This window comes from Typopeltis vanoorti, chromosome 7 (genome assembly GCF_054136105.1).
Source record: "Typopeltis vanoorti isolate ZY-2024b chromosome 7, IOZ_Tvanoo_1.0, whole genome shotgun sequence".
Taxonomy (NCBI): Eukaryota; Metazoa; Arthropoda; class Arachnida; order Uropygi; family Thelyphonidae; genus Typopeltis; species Typopeltis vanoorti.
In genome coordinates, this window is record NC_143555.1 from 77,293,137 (window position 1) to 77,314,908 (window position 21,772).

General features: G+C 35.3%; 1 protein-coding gene across 2 annotated transcripts in view; it reads right to left on the reverse strand.

Annotated features, from left to right (window-relative positions):
* Positions 1-21,772, reverse strand: part of LOC150104795 (TBC1 domain family member 1-like) — a 533,214-nt gene that overhangs the window by 299,485 nt on the left and 211,957 nt on the right. For both annotated transcript variants that reach the window (XM_090395359.1, XM_090395357.1), the window contains exon 5: positions 18,445-18,549. In XM_090395359.1, coding sequence (XP_090251485.1) covers positions 18,445-18,549 — 105 coding nt within the window. The remainder of the gene's footprint in view (positions 1-18,444; positions 18,550-21,772) is intronic.

Genomic DNA, 21,772 nt, shown 5'->3' on the forward strand with positions numbered 1-21,772 from the left:
ATTTTATCCAAACACGTAGACACTGTACTTACAGTGTGTGTGTATGTATATTTCGAAAGTCGTAGCACCCACCACGATTTCAAGCCACGAGCTGCCACTGTTTCTGAGGTATGACAATGATGAGTTGTAACGGAGATCCCAAATCATGAATGGTATGTTAGCAGAGCAATGTAAGAAGAAGGGAGTATGTATGAAGTGTGTATGAAGATGCAGCATACTGCATCTTCATACACACTTCATAATCTTACATTATGACAAGTTTAGGACACAGCTTTCAGCTATAGCATGGAATGAAGAATTGAGCAGTAAGGAAATAAATGCTGCTTGGGAACTGATAAAGAAATACATAACAGCATCAATGTATCAATGTATTCCAAAGACCAGAAGGCTGAATAAGGTAGGTGTAAAATGGATGAATGAGGAGCTTAAGCAAGAAATCTGGTTGGTTGGTTGGTTGGTTTACCGTGTATTTGGCACAAAAACTACAAAGGTCATCCTGTGCCATACTAAAGGTTACAGCATTAGCATTTACAGAATTGTAAACAATATGTCTGTACAAGAATCTAGTTTCACAAAGCAGCATCTCTAGGTAAACAGAACTGCTGCAGAGGGCATGCAACACACAAGGTCAGAGGTTATTACAGTAGTACAAAAATAGTTAACAATATAAGTTAATACATAATATATGAAACACTAAGCCAAGGAATGCAGTATCTACATATATGTAAAATTATAATAGATGCCTTTATAGCAGTACAAAAATAGGCAAAAAGGGATTATTATACAAGATGCATAAATGAAAATTAAATTTAGCAATGCAGTAGAAACAGAATTTAGAATACATATAAACAGAATTACTATAAAGTACACAACACAAATAGGTAAGATGTGCTACAGCACTACATGATTATTTGAAAAATAAAGTAGTAAATAAGATGCATACACAAAATGTATGTTAAGTGATGCAGTATCTACATATAAACAAAATTACTGCAGAGGTTTCAGCAGCACATAATTAGATAACTATAGGTTAACATATGTATATACAAAACAAGTCAAGGAAAGCAGTGTCTACATCTAGTAAGATTATAACAAACATTATTATACTAATACTTAAAGAGTCAGAAAGGAATTATTATACAGCATATATGCATAAATATTAAGTTTAGCATTGTGGTATTTACATATTAACAAAATTACAACAGGGTGACACAAATATACAAGATCAAGGCCCATGGTAATACATAATTAGTCAGATTTAACCTAATGAATAATATATATGTATAAAAGTTAAGTTAAGCAAAAAAAAAAAGTATTTACATATAAACAAATTTATGGTCAAATGTGTTGTACAAATTAATTCTTTCTAAAAAATTAAAAACATCATGTAATTTGCCTGAGTCTGCTAGCATTTCCCTGAGTGTATATGGCTTGGTTAGATAGGTGAAAATTTCATTCCTCTCTTGTGAAAATTTTTGACAATCTACCAGAATATGATGAATAGTAAGACACAAAATTAATAACGGAAAAAACTCATACCTAGATCCAGTAATAATACTATTGATATAGATGAAATAGTTATAAATGTTTCCAGACGTCCACTAACAGACTGTGAACGTTTTGTTTTATCAAAAGGACATGATTTCGCTGTTACACTGAATAAGGTGCCACTTATGGATTTTTTTCATAATATAGACAGGGGTATTCGATCCTTATCCCAAAAAAACAGCCAATAGATTACGTTTTGAATATGCACAAATTCTTTTTCATGCCAAGCCTCCTCGTCCTAATCTTTCTTACTCTGAGTTTAAAGCATTGAAATCACTGAAGAATAACAATAATTTAATTATTACGAAAGCTGATAAGGGGAAGGCTGCAGTGATTCAAGATAGGAAGGAAGGAAGGAATATGAGAGAAAAATGCCTCTTTTACTTCGCAACTATTCAACTTATAGACCTCTTACATCGGATCCTACCCGGAGTCAATTGAAGAGACTTAATTCTCTTATAGATAATGTATCTATATGGAATGAAGATCAAAAGAAAAAACTTAAAGCCTTCTTCGGTCGTCCACCTAGATTGTATGGTCTTCCAAAAGTTCATAAACCAGGCATTCCGTTAAGACCAGTCGTAGATTGTATAGGTTGCCCCACTTACAAAATCTCAAAATTTTTATCAAATTTACTCTACTCTTCAACTAGAAGAACTGATACTTATATAAAAAATACTTTGGATTTCAAAAATAAAATTTCCGATCTTCATTTGGACGTTTCTGATATCACGATCAGTTTAGATGTTGTTTGTTTATTTACAAATGTGCCTCTTTCGGAAAGCATTGAATTACTACAACAGGAATTTCCTTCAGACATTGTAAACATATTTGATTTTGTAATAAATTCTGGTTATTTTTCCTATAAAAAAAAATAAGTTGTATCAGCAAATTGAAGGAACAGCGATGGGTAATCCTCTTTCTCCTGCTATCTCCAATTTCTTTATGGAACATTTTGAACAACGTATCTTTGACAACATTTCTCCCAGACTTACTCATTGGTTCAGATATGTCGATGACATTCCATTTTGTATGGAATGGCTCTTCGGATGAACATCAACAATTTCTCACTAAGTTAAACACATTTCATCCTAGGATCAAGTTTACCCTAGAAGTAGAATCAAATAAGCAGTTAGCCTTTTTAGATCTTCTGATTCTTCGCCAACCAGATGGTAACCTACATTTCTCAGTTTATAGAAAGAAGACTCATACAGGCCATTATATCCATGCGGAATCTTATCACCATCCCAGTCAAAAGGTAGGAACTATTAAAACACTGGTTCATTGGGGCCACTCCTTTTGTTCTTCAGACGATCTTTTACAGAAAGAACTACGATATATAACTTCTTCCTTTCTATTTAATGGTTATAAGAATTGCTTCATTAAAAGAACTTTGAGTAGTTTTAATATGTCTTCCTCTTCAAACACAGAAGAAATAACACGCATTACTATCCCTTATGTACAAGGCATCAGTGAACGTATAGCAAAAGTTTTAAAACCACTGAATATTTCTGTTGCCTTTCGACCGTTTAGAAAAATCTCCACCTTTATCACTTCTCTTAAGGACAAGCTTCCTTAGGATTATCTTATTTCAGGACAAACTGGAAGATCTGCCTCTATTCGGCTAGAAGAACACCAATCTTATATTGAATACTTTAAACCTGAGAAGTCTGGACTTGCAGAACATGCCATCTTCACTAGACACAGAGTTCATTGGAGAAAGACGAGAGTTCTTAACAAAAGTCAGTTTCTCATGGAACGCCTTTATAAAGAAACATGTGAAACTCTACTTCATTCTCCTAACTTAAACAGATCCGACGGCTTACGTCTATCCCCTTTGTGGGAGATAGTACTTTACAAATGAGCTAATCTTTCCTAACTTTTTATTGTATTGATTTTTTTTTTTTTTTTTAAGGAAAGTTATTGACCTTTTTAGTTATCTTACACCAGCTACTTAGGTGGCGCTTTTTGGAATTGTCAGTTATTGTTTAATTTGAGCTTAATGTACTGAAGATGCCAGTGACACACAGCCGAAAATTATAGTATTAAATAATCTTTGTATGTGAGTTTTTTCTGTTATTAATTTTGTATCGATACGTCTACTCACAGTATACCTTTTTTAAAACTTAACAGTGAGATGTGTGTTGCATTTTTCACATATGAGAGGGTCATCAGCTCGGTAAATGAGAACGTGTAAGGTGACTGTGACCTATGCGGAGCCTAGCAAGGACAACCTCCTCCCTTCTCTTTGTACGTTGACTAGAATGCCAGTGTTTAATTTCAGGTTTAATGTTATATAATTTGTTTGTTGATGTTTCTTGCTATGTTAACCCCCACTGAGCAATTAGCTTTGATCTTATAAGTTGTCTGTAGTCTGTATGTGAAACTGTCAAATAGTATGTGGGGAAAGTATGGGCTGATTTAGCAGCTGCATCTGCAGATTCATTTCCTTTGATTCCAATGTGGCTGGGAATCCAGCAGAACTGAACATCGAAATTAAGGATTTTCATTTTGTGAAGCAGGTGTAGCACTTCATAAAGTACTGGATGAGGATTATACATAGGAGAGGAGATAGCCTGTAAAGAGCTCAATGAGTCTGTATAAATTATACACTTTTGGTAGCAGTTTTCTTTTATATGCACAAGTGCAAGCTGAATGACATGTAACTCTGCTGTATAATTACTGCAGTCTGGGGATCTGATTTGTCAGGAATAATGTCAGGAAACACCGCAGCACAGCCAACAGGGGTATTAGTTCTTGAACCATCAGTATAGATGGGTAAGAAATCAGCATGTGCTGCTCTGTGTGCATTAAACAATTGCAGGTAAATAGATGATGGAGTATAAGATTTCTGTAGCTGACAGAGTGAAAGGTTGTAGAATGGTGTGCAAACCTGCCATGGAGGAATGCTGTTATGTTTAGTGTAGCTAATGTTGTCAACATTTATACTAACAGCTTGCACAGTTCCTTTAATATGCATACCAAAAGGATATATAGCAGTTTGATGTGTGGGATATTGAGCTTCCCAATGCAGAGAGAAGAGACTATTCCATGCAGGGTGATCTGGGAGAGATTTTATTTTTAGGGCGTAATTAAGAGATAACTGTTTCCGTCGAAGTGATAGAGCCAGTTCATTTGCTTTTACATAGAGACTTGGAGAGAGTGAGGTGCGAAAGGCACCAGTAGCTATCTGTATACCCTGATGATGGATGAAAATCAACCATCGTAGGTTATTCTGTCTTGCCAAACCATAGACTTGGGACCCATAATCCAGCTTTGAATGTCACAGTAAAGATGGAGCAATGAAGCTCGATCAGCTCCCCACCCAGTAGAGGATAGAGTGCAAAGGAGGTTCAAAGTCCTTTTGCACGTTTCTCTTAGTTGATGAATGTGTGCTAGAAATGCGAGTTTTCTGTCAAAAATGAGTCCCAAGAACTTGGTTTCTGTAGTTACTGGAATAACAGTAGGTCCCATTCTTAGTTCAGGATCTGAGTGATGAGTGCGTTTTTGACAGAAGTGTACACAGACACCTTTTTCTGTAGAAAACCTAAACCTATTATTAATAGTCCACAGAGAGACATGATCAATTGCTTGCTGAAGTTGCCTTTCAATTACCCTCATGTTACGTGAGTGACAGTATATTGTGAAGTCATCAACATATAGAGCATTGTCTACAGTGGGAGGAAGCTGTTCAATGATTGAGTTGATTTTAATAGCAAAAAGGGTTACACTTAAAACAGAGCATTGGGGAATGCCTTGTTCTTGAAGATATGGTCAAGATAGCAAACTTCCCACTCTGACTTGGAAAGTATGCCTGGACAGAAAGTTTTTAATAAATACAGGGAGGTGTCCTTTGAGACCTAGGTTATAGAGGTCTTTTAATATACCATATCTCCAGATTGCATCATAAGCTTTTTCCATGTCAAAAAAAACCAAGAGACAAGATGTTCTCACTTCAGAAATGCATCTCTTATACAAGTTTCTAACCGAAAACTAAATGGTCTAAAGTTGATCGATGTCTATGGAAACCACATTGTGTATTGGAAAGACGATTGTTGCTTTCTAAATACCAGAGAAGTCTGGCATTAATCATTTTCTCTAGTATCTTACAAAAACAGCTGGTCAGAGCAATGAGTCTATAATTATTTGCTTGTGTTGGATCTTTTCCTGGTTTAGGATAGCAATGACAATTGACTTATGCCAAGAATTTGGAAACTCTCCTTATGAAAGTATTCTATTGTATAATAAGAGAAGAAGATCCATAGAAGATGATGGTAGATGTTTTATCATTTCATAATGGATGTCATCAGTCCCTACTGCACTAGGGTGAGATTGTAGGAAAGCTCTTTTTAGTTCCTCCTTAACAAATTGCTGATTATATGGTTGAAGAATGTTAGTAGAAATATTAAGCCTTTGTTTCTTTTGCTGCTCTTTCAGTATTAAAAATTCCGGAGAATATGAAGCTGTTCCTGAGATTTTAGCAAACGTTTCTCCCAAATATCTGCAATAGCTTTGAGATCAGAAATAACACTTCCATTATAGTTTAAGGTGAACAAACAATGTGTACTATATCTGCCTTTCATTTTCTGGATTTTATCCCATACAATTTTTGGACTGCATCAATTAATCATTTCATTAATTGATGTAGTAAATTGGATCCATGATCGTTTTTGACTATGATGTCTTACAAAGTTTGCACCTGAAAGTATCTTCAGGACTGGGGAAAGGTGGTACAACACCGGGCAACTCATTGCAAAGGTGGAGCAAGCTCACAACACTCCTATCTCAGTATCTCCCATAATGCAAAACTGAGATAGGAGTGTTGTGAGCTTGCTCCACCTTTGCAACGAGTTGCCCGGTGTTGTACCACCTTTCCCCAGTCCTGAAGATACTTTCAGGTGCAAACTTTGTTTGCTCACACTTGGATAAAGGATTAAACTAAATTTATTATAGTCTAACCAAGTGAAAAAAAGTATTAACAAGAATAATCCAAAAATGAATGGGAGTGCTTGCAATGGTAATAATAAACGTGACGTGGAAGAGCCTAGGCAAGAGTTAACGAAAATAAAGATTCAAGTTAAATGTATAGGAGGAAAATGAATGTTTAAAGAAGAGCTGATGTAGATGACAAGGAGGTTAAGAATAAGCAAGCATCTAAAGATGATACGGTTGCTTTATATGATGACGCAATCATTCAAGGTGTGGTAAAAAAAGTACACAACATGTTTTACAGGTGGTACAATAAAGCAAACATAAGATGCTTTGGATAGAAGGAAAGAACGGGCATCAGAATTAGTGGCAGTGGTCAGCACATCGACTTGAATAGAGGGCCAAAGAATGTGGAAATGGATTTGAAGTTGTTGCAGGAAGTGAAGAATAATAGTGTCATTAGGAAAGTGGTTAGTTTGTTGCCAAGATATGACAGTAGTGAACTGAGAAATAGAGCAATGATACTGAATGACAAGATAGCTGAATTGTGTCAGGCAGAGAACATTCAATTTATGAATACATGGAATTTGAAGAGAAGTTAGATGGTTCAAAGCTGATGAGATGCATTTAAATGGGTTTGGCATTGTCATTGGAGCAATTGCTGTTTAATAAGTGTACAGGATTCACGTGAAATCAGTACCACTAAGAGTCAGAGAGAGGGTGAGGAGCAGTTTGTGGAAGGAAAGGGAAGAGGGTGGATACAAAGGTGAAGAAGTGATTATAGCAGAACAAAGTGATGCAGTGAAAAACAGTGGGGATGATAAGAATATAAATGAAAATCAGACAAGATCAGGGAAAGGGGAATGGTCAAAATGAAAAGAGAGAAGAGCACTATAGAAGAGAAAATTGCAAGTTTTTTCATTTGGTTATACTATAAATTAAAGATGACAAGAAATTATATTCCTACTTTCATCCTTTATCCAAGTGTAAGGAAACAAAGCTTGCATGTGAAGTAACTTCACGACTGGGCTACTTGTATACAGAGGCTAATGACTTCACATCAATTGCCTTAGTATCCCATAATGCAAAGCACATATTCTTACAGACATGTATAGTGCTATGCATTATGGGAAAGGCCACTTCCCAGAGCAGTTTTGAGGTCTCATCAGTGGGAGCCAGACCCAGAAGTGATACCAAGGTTAAAGTAATGCAGAAGTCATATGCCCATATACAAGTAGTCAAAATGTGTCATACGCTAATAATACCCTAATCCAAATACTCTAATATTACTAAAGTTACTAATAGTAACTTGAGTAATACTCTAATCCAGAATATTACTAAAATACTCTGGATTAGAGATAGATGTTGAAACTCTTTTCAACAAGACCTCAATAAAGGTTGAAACCAGTCTGGGTAGTAGCCTTTCCTATAATGAATAGCATTATGCATGTCCATAAAGATATGCGCTTTGCAGTATGGGATACTATGGCAATTGATGTGAAGTCATTAGCCTCTATATACAAGTAGCCCAGTTGTGAAGTTACTTCATGCACAAACTTTGTTTGCTTACACTTGGATAAAGGATGAAACCAAGAATATAATTTCTTGGTATCTTTAATTTATAGCAGAGAGTAAAGAGTGATTGTGTTGAGGATGCCCCCCATCCCCCCACAAAGAGTAGAGAATTGTTATGTTTGTATACTAATGTATGGTGTAGCAGAAATAAAGAGACTGAAATTGTAGCATTGATAATAACGGTATGCCCAAAGATAATAAGTAAAACTTCGTTGACTGAGGATATACTGTCAGGACTTCAAATGGTATGATATACAATTTTCCGAAAGGATAGGAAGATGAAGAGAGGAGGTGGGTATTGTTAATGGTACCAGAGGAATTGTGTCCTTGAAAGAGACAAAGTGGAAAATAGTAGTACATGTAAATATTTTGAAGCTGTTTGGTGTGAAGTTGATGTCAATAGAATAGTATATCTAATAGGATGCTGTTATAGGCCAGGGAATGTGGAGAGTATTGATTGTGAAATGTTTAGGCAAATTAGTTGAGCAAGTAAAAGGATCTAATGAGAGATTTTAATTATATTTATGTGGATTGGAAAGAAGAAATAGTGGATAGTAACAAGAAAAGTGAATTTGTTGAGTTTCTGCAGGATAACTATCTAAAGCAACACAACACCTATTAGTGAAAGTGTTCATGAGGTATTGGTTTGGAAGGTAGTCAAACAGGAGGAAATTGTTATCAAGATCTTTATGTGGAACTATAAGGTGGATGATTACCAGACGCTCCGCAGTCAACTAGCATCAATACATTGGATTGATAAATTGTATAGAAAATATATTGACGGTGCAAGGGAAATGAATAAGGCAGTATCTAAAACAAGCATTGCATAACTGCATACCAAGATTTAAGTGAATAAATACAGTAGGAGTGAGATGGATGGATGGATGAATGGTGAAATCAAACAATCAGTGTTACAAAGAGAAGTTGTCATGGAGGAAGTACAACACAGTTTACAGTCAACAGATGTATGAAGAATATGAAGTGCAGGCCAGAAAAAGTGACAAACATGGTTAAAAAAGAAAAAGTAGAATGTGAGGGGAGATTGGCCAGACAGGTCTAAGCTAATCAAAGGGAATTTTTCTGTTATGTGGCAAGCAAGAGGGAAAATAATTATGGCAGGTTGATAATGGCGGATAGTTATGGTAGACGAGTAACCACAGGAAATGATATAGTGGAATTATTTAATGAACACTTCTTCAGTGTATATAGTAGTGGTGTGAATGATGCTATGCAACATGTAGAAGGGAGGCAAGAATTAGGGGAATTAAAGGTGAAAGAATCAGAGGTGGATCGAGTGTTGCTTGGGTTAGATGTCAATACAGCTGTGGGAATGGATGACATATCACCACGTATTTTTAAAAAATATGCAAAAGAGTTAGTGATATCCTGGTCAGTGGTGCACTCAGATGGGGGGGGGCAAGGGCCCTGCCCACCCCAAAGAAAAAGGAAAAAAAACACTAGAAAATTTTCAAAAATCTTTTCCTAATTAAAATTCTTTTTTTTTTATTTATGTTATGCCATGTCTTCTATTTCTATACTACTTATGAATTAGTGATCATTGCAGATGCTCAGTCATAGGTCATATGTAATGCATAGTGTGTATTCTCAAATTGTCTACTCAACTTGGCTCCCCCCCCCCCAAGATTAAATCCTGAATGCGCTACTGGTACTGGTTATTTAATGAAAGTCTTCAAGTGGGAAAGGTTCATAAGGAATGGAAAGAAGACAGAATAATACCTATGCACAAGAATGGTTTGAGAAGAACAGAAGTTTCCAATTATAGACCAGTCTGTATATCTGCAGTTGTGATCAATGTGTTGGAAAAACGGTTTACAAATAGAATACAGGATTGCTAGATAAGATTCTCTATGATGGTCAGTATGGGTTTGTGTGAAGAGCAGGTCTTGTTTTAGCAATCTACTTATGTTTTATGATAAGGTGATGAATTAGTTGGATAAGGGAGAGCACATACAGTGCTTTCTTGGATTTTTCAAAAGCATTTGATAGATTACCACATAAGTTGGTCTACAAGCTGCAGAGGTTAGGAATAGATAATATATTGGTTAGATGGATCAAAGACTGGCTTCGTGAACAATATCAGCAAGTTTTGTATTATGGAGCCATGTTTCAGAAAAGGAAGGAGACCAGTGGTGTACCACAGGATTCTGTTCTTGGGCCCTACTGTTTAACTTATTTGTTAAAATATCAATTTCATGTGGATTGACTGGGGATCTTGAAATGTTTACAATAATGCAAAGTTAGGTAGAATTATCAGGAGTAGTGCTGATGTTAATTCTCTACAGGAAGAGTTGAATAGACTTTTAGCTTGGACAAATGAGTGAGGTTAAAGTTTTAATATTTTACATTATATCTCTGTGTCCCAAAGTTACACTTTGGGATACAGAGATATAAGACTACATACTGTATTGGTTAAGCTGTACTTCAGGAAGTGGATAAGATTCGGGATCTTGGAGTGATGGTAGACAGTGAACTGAAGTTCTGGAGGCACATCCCACGTGTTGCAAAGAATGCACATTATATTGCTGCTATGATAAAAAGTAAGGATAAGGGGGTGGTGGTGCCTCTATATAAGGCACTGATTCTTTAAAGATACTTGTGACATTAGGATTATAAAATATATACACGTTTACACAAGAATATTATTTAATTTGCCAAATATTTCAGTCTGAATATTACAGACCATCTTCAGTGGCTACATAGGAATAGTTTTAAAAAAAAAGGTGGAATATGAACAATTGATCATTCACAAATAGAACGAGCTGCATGATGTCATATCGCTAAGTATTAAAAGAGTAAACATTTTTTATCAGAGTCATGATTAAATTAAGATATTAATTCAGAAATTCATATAATAATCTTAAATAACATTAGTCTAATTTAGGAAATTAAAAAAAAAAAAAAAAATAATGTGCTATCCTGATTAAACTTTCCCAAATTTTTGATACACATATACAGTCATTACAATTCAAGTTAGGACATTGAAGTAAGGCCTCCACACTTTCTTTAAATAAACGTTCAAATTTATAGTGACATCTGTGTAGGAGGCGAGTCTTGGACCAAAGGATGTTGTGGCTTGTTTCTATTCCATGCCTCCACACTTTCTTTAAATAAACGTTCAAATTTATAGCGACATCTGTGTAGGAGGCGAGTCTTGGACCAAAGGATGTTGTGGCTTGTTTCTATTCCGTGCTGAACTAATCCAGATTTCTCGGGTTTGTTGTGTTGAATGGATGATTGACTCTTGAATTCTTTTTTTCTATAGTGTCCAGTTTGTCCAAAGTAGGAAAGATTACAGTTACAAGAAACTTGATACACACCAGGTAGAGACATGGTTGAGCATTTATCTTTAGAAGAAGGAAAAAGAGTACACAACATCTTTTCGATTCTTACAATCCAAAGGTTCAATACGTTGAGTTCCAATTCCTTACATTTCCGGGATTTCAGAACCAATTTCAAGAATTCTAAAGAAATATGATTTAACAGCCACTTATACACCTATTAACAAATTATCCATCCATTTTCCTTCTTCTAAAGATAAATGCTCAACCATGTCTCTACCTGGTGTGTATCAAGTTCCTTGTAACTGTAATCTTTCCTACTTTGGACAAACTGGATGCTCTATAGAAAAAAGAATTCAAGAGCATCAATCATCCATTCAACACAACAAACCCAAGAAATCTGGATTAGCTTAGCACGGAATAGAAACAAGCCACAACATCCTTTGGTCCAAGACTCGCCTCCTACACAGATGTCACTATAAATTTGAACATTTATTTAAAGAAAGTGTGGAGGCCTTACTTCAACATCCTAACTTGAATCGTAATGACTGTATAATCTGTATCAAAAATATGAGAAAGTTTAATATGGATAACACTTTTTTTTTTCCCCTATATTAGTCTAATGTTATTTAAGATTATTACATGAATTTCTGAATTAATATCTTTAATTTTATCATGAAATTTTGTCATGTCGTACCATCATTTTTTTATTTTATCACAACCATCCTGCCAAGGGCATGGATGGTTGTGATTGTCCTGCTAACCATTTACTATATGCACTGCTGTGACGTGTGTCCTGGCAAAGTATGACCTTTGATATCTCTGTGATATAAAAAGCAAAAATAATTAACTTCTTTTATATATCTTATGTAGACATGTGTGGCAATTTTTTTTTTCAGTCAGTATATGTTTCATGTATGTGTGTTTTACACAATCTGGAAAAGATGTAAAAAATCTTTATTATTATTATAATTATCATTCTCCCTTATCCTCCTCTCTCCTCAACTGAATGTTTGGTAGGGTAGCAATGCTATTTTACTAGGGAATGATTAGAGAATAAGATGGTTTCCCATTGTCTTCTTTATCAGGTAAGTGTTTTATGTCTGTAGATATGTGAATTTATAGGGATGGGTTTGCAGGATAAAATGCCCAAGTTTCCAACAGTAAAACCCTGCCATCTTCATATGAGACCGAATAATTCATCTTCTTTGAAGAGGACTGATAAAAATTCATCATGTCATGCACAGGATGTGACCTCAGGTCTGTCTAACTAAAGGGCTTCGTTTATACCAAATGAACTATGGAGGCTCCATTATTATTAGTAGTATGTGAAGTCTGCCCACACACACATATATACCAGGGATAAATTATACTCTTATTTAGTATTTGAATCTTTTACAAAAAATTTGTTGGACCATTCCAGTTTTCAGTTCAACTATATTCGAGGCTACAAAGGACAACATGTCGACACTTTATACTGCAAGAACTCTCTGCTTTAGCGGAATAAGTGCAAATACTAAAATTTGTAAAACAGAAAAGTCCATGTGGTTCAGTTTTAGTTCCAACAGGTTCACTTTTATTAGAAAATTTTGGTAAAGAAGTTCCGAAATGATATTAATAATTCCGCTCTAACTGGATGAAAGTTAATGAAATTTTATAGTTCAAGATAAACATTAAAATTTGCCAGTTTTGATTTCAATCTGATCATTGTTGTTGTGAAACAATTAGGTAGAATGAACTTTTTTGTTTAGAGATATCACTATTTACACAATGATGTGGCAGGTATGCTTACAAAACAATGTTGTAAAAAAACAACAAAATAATTATATCTCAATGACAACCTACACATGCTGTCAACATCTTGAGTGATGTCAGGTATTCTTACTGAATACTTTAAAACAATAGCTTTTCAAGAAAATTCATCTTTCAATGAATTATGAAAGAATTCTTCAAAAAATTATTGGCAAATTGTTTTTTTTCTATTAATTGCATTTGTGACAAATTATCATGCAATGAACTGTCGTTCTATGAAATGTTTATTTGATAAATCGCTTTTTCAATGAATTGCCATTCTTTAAATTGTTTTAATTATTTATTCGACATATTACTTTTTAAATGAAATGGTCCTTCTATGAATTGCCATTTGGTAGACTCTTTAGATGAACGGTTTTCGATGAATTTTCATGGAACCATAATCATGTAACATTAATTAGGTAAAATTCTGGCTGTTTTTTTTCAGTCTCACACAATAATTCCTTCTTATACATTTAATATGTATTCTTTCTTATATAAATAATTGTTGTTTTCATGCTGGAAGCAAATATCTTTCAGTGTTTGTGTTGAAAAGTTGTTTATATCTATTTTTGCTACTTGTTTGTACCTGCAGCTTCTGCTTTCTGAAAACACTATCTGTAAAGAAGCACATGTGTGGTATCATGGAAAGCTTCATCACAAAGATAGAGTTCTGTTTTGGAATTTTTTCACAGCAGATGTGTTGCGAAAACTGCTTCATGTATACACTGAAGAATGTGAAAGATTAGAGTGAATGAAAAGAAGGAAAGCAGAATGTGATAAGTGTATTGAGAGGTTCAAGCATTTAGAAATGGGAGTTAGTTAATACCGTATTATAAGAGCTTAGGAAAGAGTTGGTGAAATTGAAAAGCAAAATGGAGTAACTGGAAGATGAGATTAAACACTAAAGAAGAAATTGGCTTATATGAATGAGGAGGATGTTAGTGTTATGAAGAAAGAGTCAAAGGATAATTGTATATCAATGGTGTTCAACCTTTTTTACTAAGCGAGCTACTTTTCTATAAAACATTATTCGGCGATCTACTCTCTTATATAGATCACGTTCCCCCAACCTGATATCTGATTACGCACAAATAAACAACTAAAAAAAATACACAACTAAAAACTTTATTTATGTATTTAAAAATTTATTTATCACTTTTAATTATTTTAATACAACAAATATTTTAATACCACAAAAAAAAAAAAAAAAAAAATATTGGAATAAAATATTTATTTCTCTATTTTGGAAAACCAAAGTTAGAAAAAACAACAGATTGATTACAAACTCACAAGTTACAGGAAATACTGGTTGATTAAAAAAAAAAAAAAAAAAAAGTTAATGTGAAATTTGCATTGTTTGGACCTCGCAATATTTTCATAGTAAAGTTAATATGAAGAAGTGGCCAATCACAGGCAATCATCCAAATGATCATTTGTAATTTGGTTTCTTAATTGATTTTTTATGCTGGTCATATTTGATAAAGCAGATTCTGACAAGTATGTCAATCTGAAACATGACAGAATTTTTTTAGCAATATCAGTTAATATTGGGAATTTTTCATGTGCATACTTCCAAATGACTTCATTGTTTATTGATTTTAAATGTAAACTATTCTGAATGTTCATTATCTCAAGTTCTACTTCAGCTTGGTTTATATCAAACAGCCCACTAATTTTATTGAAATTTCTGTGATGTTCAAGTTTTCTTGAAATGGATTATTGATAAAAGATAATATCATTTCAGTTTTATTAAAATCTTTAATCTTGAATTTATTTCTTCCTCAACTAATTCTATTTCACAAATAAATTCTTTTAAATCATAGCGAAGCATTTCTTGATTTTGTTCAAAAAATTTTAATAAATATGGGAGATGTCTAAATTCACGGTCATTTATATTTTTCTTTAATAAAAGTTAAGTATTGTTGGAAACTTTTTATTGAACTTAACATGTCAATTAAATTTTTATCTCTACCTTGTAACTCTAAATTTAAATTGCTTAATTTCGTACAGAAATCTACTAAAAACGATAAGTGTAACAACCATCTTTTATCACTCAATTGTGGATAAATATCTCATTTTTCATCAAGAAAAATTTTTATATCATTAATTAATACAAGAAATATTTCTAAAAATTGACTTCTGCTCAGTCAGCGAACATTACTGTACAACAGAAGTTCCCTATCATCATCTTCCTGTAATTTAAATAACCGCCATTGCAGGGCTTTTCCTCGAACATTTTTAAATGTAATATCCAAAACATCTTTTGTGTTTAATCTTTTACTACACGGTACTTGTTGGTGAATAATACAGTGGTACGTTACAAAATCTGAATATTTGTCATCGTTTTTACATAATGAAATGAAGCCTGATTTATTACTTATCATTGCATGAGCACCATCAGTAGTAATAGACACAAGTTTAAAAATCAGAAGTTTGTGTTGTTTCACAAATTCATCAAATGCTGAAAAAAATGTCTTCTCCCCTAGTCCTTCCCAATAATGGTATAATTTTCAAAAGTTCTTCTTTACTTGAATAATCTTGAAATACCATGTGAATAAATATCATTAACTGAGCAATATCGGTGAAGTCATTTGATTCATCAAATTGTAATGAAAACGCAACACACACACACACACACACACACACACACACACACACACACACACACACACACACACACACACACACACACACAGGTGAATGTCTGACATTAACCTGACCTGGAAACTTTTCTCCGGCAATTGGAACTCTTTCTTTCGGCAATTTGAAACCTTATCTGTGGCCTACAAGTAGTCTCTCTCTAACAACGTCTCGAACCTAGAAGCTCCTTTCTGGAAGCGGAAAACTCCTTTCTCAAGCAACGTGGGGAGTCTCTCTGATGACAACTCTGGACTGGGCGGCCTCCTCTCTGATAGCAATTCTGAAGCGGGATCCCTTCTGCTTGCTTCAGTTCCTTTTTATTAGACCTCCTCTGAGACCTCACATGAAGTTTGGCAACCCCCAAAGAATCTGTATGAGTCTTGCATCTTAAGTTTCAAGTTCGGCACACCTTTTGTTCTCCTCCGCTTTCTTTTGATTGTAAGTTGCCGGCTATCGGAAAGTTGTTTGAACTCTTTCTGACTGACTTCGGAGATGTTTACACTTAGAACCTGCAAGCCTTTCTCATATATACAAGTTTCAATAACAATATTTCTAATTCCGCCATGTACAGCTTCGGCGACAAAAACATTGCCTTTGTTTTTAACACTCTAACATATTCTTATTAAAGCAGTATATACAGTTAGTTTCAAAAGAGTTATAATACAAACTCGGTATAGTTTGTATTATACTGAGTATAATACAAACTATACCGAGATAAACAAAGTTTATTTTTTTACAATATTCACATTGGACTTAACCTAAGTAAAAAATCGATGTAATGTGCTTTGGAATATTTAATATTTCAGCTGCAATCGAATTTTTACACTTTGCTTATAATCGTATTCACTCGGCTCGCTGTTTGACTTCCACTGATCCAAATTAATTCATTTACCCAGACTTATAAGAAAATTACTGATTTGACAATTTTAACGAAAAATAAATAACTATAGCAATACACTTAAAGCGAATTAAAAATAATACAAAATAATGATAAAAAAATATTATGTTTTCAGTTTTAATTAAATTTGTAAGTAAGGAGGAATACACAAGAGATCGACCAGTCAATTGCGGAGTCGAATGGGTTGAACACCCGTGTCGTATATCATTGTATGGGGTACTCAACTTGGTGAAGCCATTTTTGCTGCATTTTTGCCACACACAGCAACCAGTTCATTCATTGTGAACTGGTTGCTGTGTATAACAAAGATGATATCAAAGAAGTGGCTATGTTTATGGCACAATGAACTTAAAGCAGGCCATGGTGACACTGAAGATCAACCTTGGGCAGACAGACCTTCATTGAGCAAGACAGAAAACTTTTCACGCAATAAGGACATCGTTCTTGAAAACCAGCAAGTGAAACTGCATGAAATTACACAACTGGTGAACTTGATTAAGTCCACTGTTTACGAAACTGTTCACAATGTCCTTGGCTTTTGAAAGGTGTGCTCCCGCTGGGTGCCCCAATAATTGTCAGAGAAGCAAAAGGCAACACACATGGGGATGTGTCTAGAGAATTTGTTTCAAAATAGGGACAAAAGTGAGGATTTTCTCACTTGCCTAGTCACAGGAGATGAAACATGGGTTCACCACTTTAACCTTGAGAGCAAACAAGACTCCATAAACTGGAAACATTCAATTTCCTGTGCACAAAAAATTCAAACCTGTTTCCACTGTCAGAAAAGTCATGGCCACAGTGTTCTGGGAATGCAAATGTGTTCTGTTGATGGACTTCTTGCTGAAGGGAGGAATAATCAATGCAGAGATTTAATGTGAAACATTCAACTGAAAGCCAACATCTGACACAAACGACCAGGACTCCTGACAAGCAGCATGACTTTGGTGAACAACAATACTGCACACATCACTCGTGAGTGGTTGCACTGTAATTGTTGGAAAAATCTGCCACATCTCCTCTATAGCCCAGATATAGTGCCTTCAGACTTTCATTTGTTCAGATCCCTCAAGAAACACCTTTCCAGAAGGCATTTCACTACAGATTAGAAAGTTCATCAGGCAGTGCAATGTTGGTTACTGGATGTGGGCACAGACTTCTTCAGTAATAGTGTAATGATAAAATGATCTATCGTTGGGACAAGTGCATCAATAAATTTGGAGAAGTAGTGTATGTTCACTTATTTCTTGGTGTATAATTTCAACTTCCTATTATTAAAAATCTTTGAGGGAAAAAAATGTCTTACCATACTTTGTGGAAACCTGTCATACTATAGCAAGCTTGCTGAAACTAATGAATTAGGCTTACAGAGAAAAGTTTAGCATCAGTGCTGTACCACAGTAAATTTTCTGTAGTACAGCACTGATGCTAAGAGGATTTTGCAGGAACTCTTCAGCAGTTTATAGTAAGCAAATTTAATACAGTGGTGTTAGATAGAGTGAGAGTCAACTGTATCTCCAAGTGATTGGTTTTTGTTAAAATGAGCACTTAAAACTATACAACTACTATTTTTTTTTTTATTATGCACCTCAAATCATTTCCATCAAACATAATGACCATGAAAAAACTAGAATAAAATTTTCATAATGCTATATTCCAATAAAATTTAAAATATGCAACATAACAAAAGATGTGGCAATAACAACAGCATTAGAATTATTAATTATGCTTCACAGCTTAACCTAAAAAAGAAAAGCAACTTACCACTTTTTCTGTTTGACAGCGGAAAACATATCCGGCATAACAGTCAATTCCAGCCACTGTTGTTTCTCTGCATATAAATCCAAAGTGGTCCAGATGTTTTATACCCTAAAAGTATTTTTACAGTAAAATACATTATTTTTGATAACAGTAACATATACTATACAAATTTAATTACACACCGAGTTTTTTTTTTCTTTCTTATATGTTGATTCCATCAACGACCTATAAGCACATTCATGAGGGAGGCTGTTCCAGAAGACAGAGGTGGATGGAGTTAAAGAGGAAGAGGAGAAGCAGGTTGTGTGTTTGCGGTTATACTAAAAAGGAATGCTGAACAGCTGCTGCTCTGGTTTTAAAAAGCCAACCAAAAAGTAGAGGAATGATGGTTGCTAGTTCACCGGAGCAGTGGCTATGGATGCCTGCACAGAATAGAAACAGTGCATCTGTGATGGAGGCTGAAGTGAGTCTGTAAGGGGAGGGATCATCCATGAGCTGAACAGCTCTCCTCTCCTCTGGATAGTTGGGAATTTTTTTAGATTTTAGTGACACCACCCAAATATGCTAGCAGTACTGTGATAGAAGAGAACCCTGAGACATTCTTTCACTGATGGTGAAACTCTAAGAGAGGGATTCATCCAGTGACAATATACTGAACGACCAAAGAGAAAGTCAGCTACCCAATTACAAAGGATGGCAGGTATATTAAAAGATGGCACTTTAATTCACAGGCCTTGATGCCAGAGGATCAAAAGCTCCGCAGTCACAAAGAGCAACAGCATGTTTCTCCAAACCTCTCCATGGCATATATCGAGTGGTGGACGATGTAGGCTAAGAGGTCAGCCATGAAAGTGGAATCCATACTGGTGGTCACTGATTAACTGATGGGCCTCTAGATAGAAGAGAATCTGACTGTTGATGACTTTCTCCAGTATTCTGGAGAGAAGTGGAGAGTAATGGTGAATGGTTAGTAGTTTGAAAGTGCAATTATCTCCATTTTTTTGGAATAGGCTGGATATATGCTTGCTTCCACATGCTGAGATAAGTTACAGAGAAGTATAGAAGATTAAGCTTTGTCTTCTCTGAAGCATAATGAGTACAACTGGAGAGATGCCATCAAGACCAAAAGACTTCATAGTGTCCAAGTTGTGTAGTATTCTGATGTCTTTTTGCTGAATAACCACATATGATGTGGTTATATGATGGTATGATAAACAATTTGCCTTGGTCATCTATGCAGGGGCTGGAGAAAAAGAGTGATACCATCTGAATGAGAGAGAGAGAGAAACAGAGATGTAGAAGCACATTAGCAGAAATTGCATCCAATGGCATTAACAAGGAACCAGAAAGTACATCATCCATTTGGATGATGTACTTTCTGGTTTTTGGGGGCAAGTTTTTGGCTGTTGGACTTTATGAAGTCTGATTTAGAATTGCTGATAAGTTTTGCATTTATTGTTTGCTTCAGTATAGGCTGAGTATGAAAGCAAGGTTCTTAATGCAAGCTGTTTACAATAAGCTGAGATTTTCTGCTCAACTTCTTTTGTATGTTTTCTGTTGAACCAGGACTTGAAAATTGAATAAGAATTTTGAATACAATGAAAACTGAAGGCCTTCATGCCAGTAAAGATAATTTCTGTATTGAATCACTCAGAGTAAGTATTTGGGTCAGAAGAGTTGAAGCAATAGTCAGACCATAGAAGGCAAGAGAAGAAGTACAAGAGGTTATCCAACTTGATATGTTTGGAATGCCAAAGGAGACAAAGTAGGAATCATTACGATCTGAGTTATGGAGAAGAGAGGTGACCTCCGCTGTGTATCTGGAAAGAGAACTAGCTAAAAAGTGATCAAGGCTACCGAGTGAGTGAACAGTGAACAATTTGGATAGGCAGATGCATGAATTGTGTTAGGTCACTACTTACAGCAAAAACTTTTGCATCTTATTTATCTTGGTCAAGGATGTTGGGAAAAGAGAGCCAGCTGGAGTTGAGAACAATAAGGTTGCATAAGACTATTTGGATAACCGGATTACAGATGTAAGAGCTGCATGGAAAGGAAGGTGAAAAGGTTGAAGTGGTTTTGAGAGTTTGGGGACTAGTAGATACAGTAGTAGAACATTATTAAATGGGAGAAGGAAATCTTGAGCTAAGGAAGGTCAAAATCAGGGAGATTGTAAATTAGTTATTCTCTGGCAAGCAATGTCAGATCTCACAAATGCACAGGGCTATCCTTGTGGTCCTGTGCATTTGTGAGACTGCAAGGAGTGTAATTTGAACACTAAAGGAGAACAGTACTTGAAAGTGTAAAGTTTCTGTTAAGAGGTCTGATCTGGATGACTCCAAGTGATGGAGTATGTCATTTACAATGGTGTTTATGCCACAGATTGTTGGAAGATTTTTCACTTGGTTATACTATAAATAAAAGATATTAAACCAAGAAATTACATACTTGGTTTAATCCTTTGTCCAAGTGTAAGCAAACAAAGTTTGCACCTGAAGTATTTTCAGGACTGGGGCAACTCATGGTAAAGGTGATATGACTTCGCATCACATGCCTTAGTATGCCATAATGCAAAGCACATCTCCTTGCAGACATGTATCATGCTATGCATTATGGGAAGGGTCACTACCCAGACCGGTTTCCCTGTTTAAATGCAGAGTTACCTCTCCAAAAACTCGTGCAATCGCTCAGATCACCCAACGAGCTACCTGAGTGATCATTTAACTCAGCGATGGCTCCCCTGTCCCAATGGCAGACTCACCCCACCATCAAGCAGAGCCAAAATCTCAGTGGTGGCCCCACTCAGAGACAGGGAAAACCCTATCCCCAAGGAGAGCTGCTCATATCTCTGGGAAATCTCAGGGAAAGCACCACCCCTTCCATGCAAAAGCACATCTGTGAGAGACAGACCTGACCCTGAGCCAGACCCAGAACTGATATAGGAAAATAAGGCTTCTGCATTTCTTTAACTTTTGGAGAGGTAACCTCACACTTAAACAGGAAAACCGGTCTGGGTAGTGACCCTTCTCATAATGCATAGCATGATGCATGTCTGTAAGGAGATGTGATTTGCATTATGGGATACTAAGGCAAGTGATGTGAGAACCACCTTTACCACGAGTTGTCTCAGTCCTGAAAATACTTCAGGTGCAGACTTTGTTTGCTTACACTTGGATAAAGGATTAAACGAAATATATCTTTAATTTATGTCACAGATGTTGGTAAAGTGAATATTAAAGTGAGTTTTTTTTGTTACGATCCTGAAATGTTTTGGATGTTGTGCTTGGTCTATCTTTTTTTGTTAAGTTTAGTTTTTATTATTATTATTATT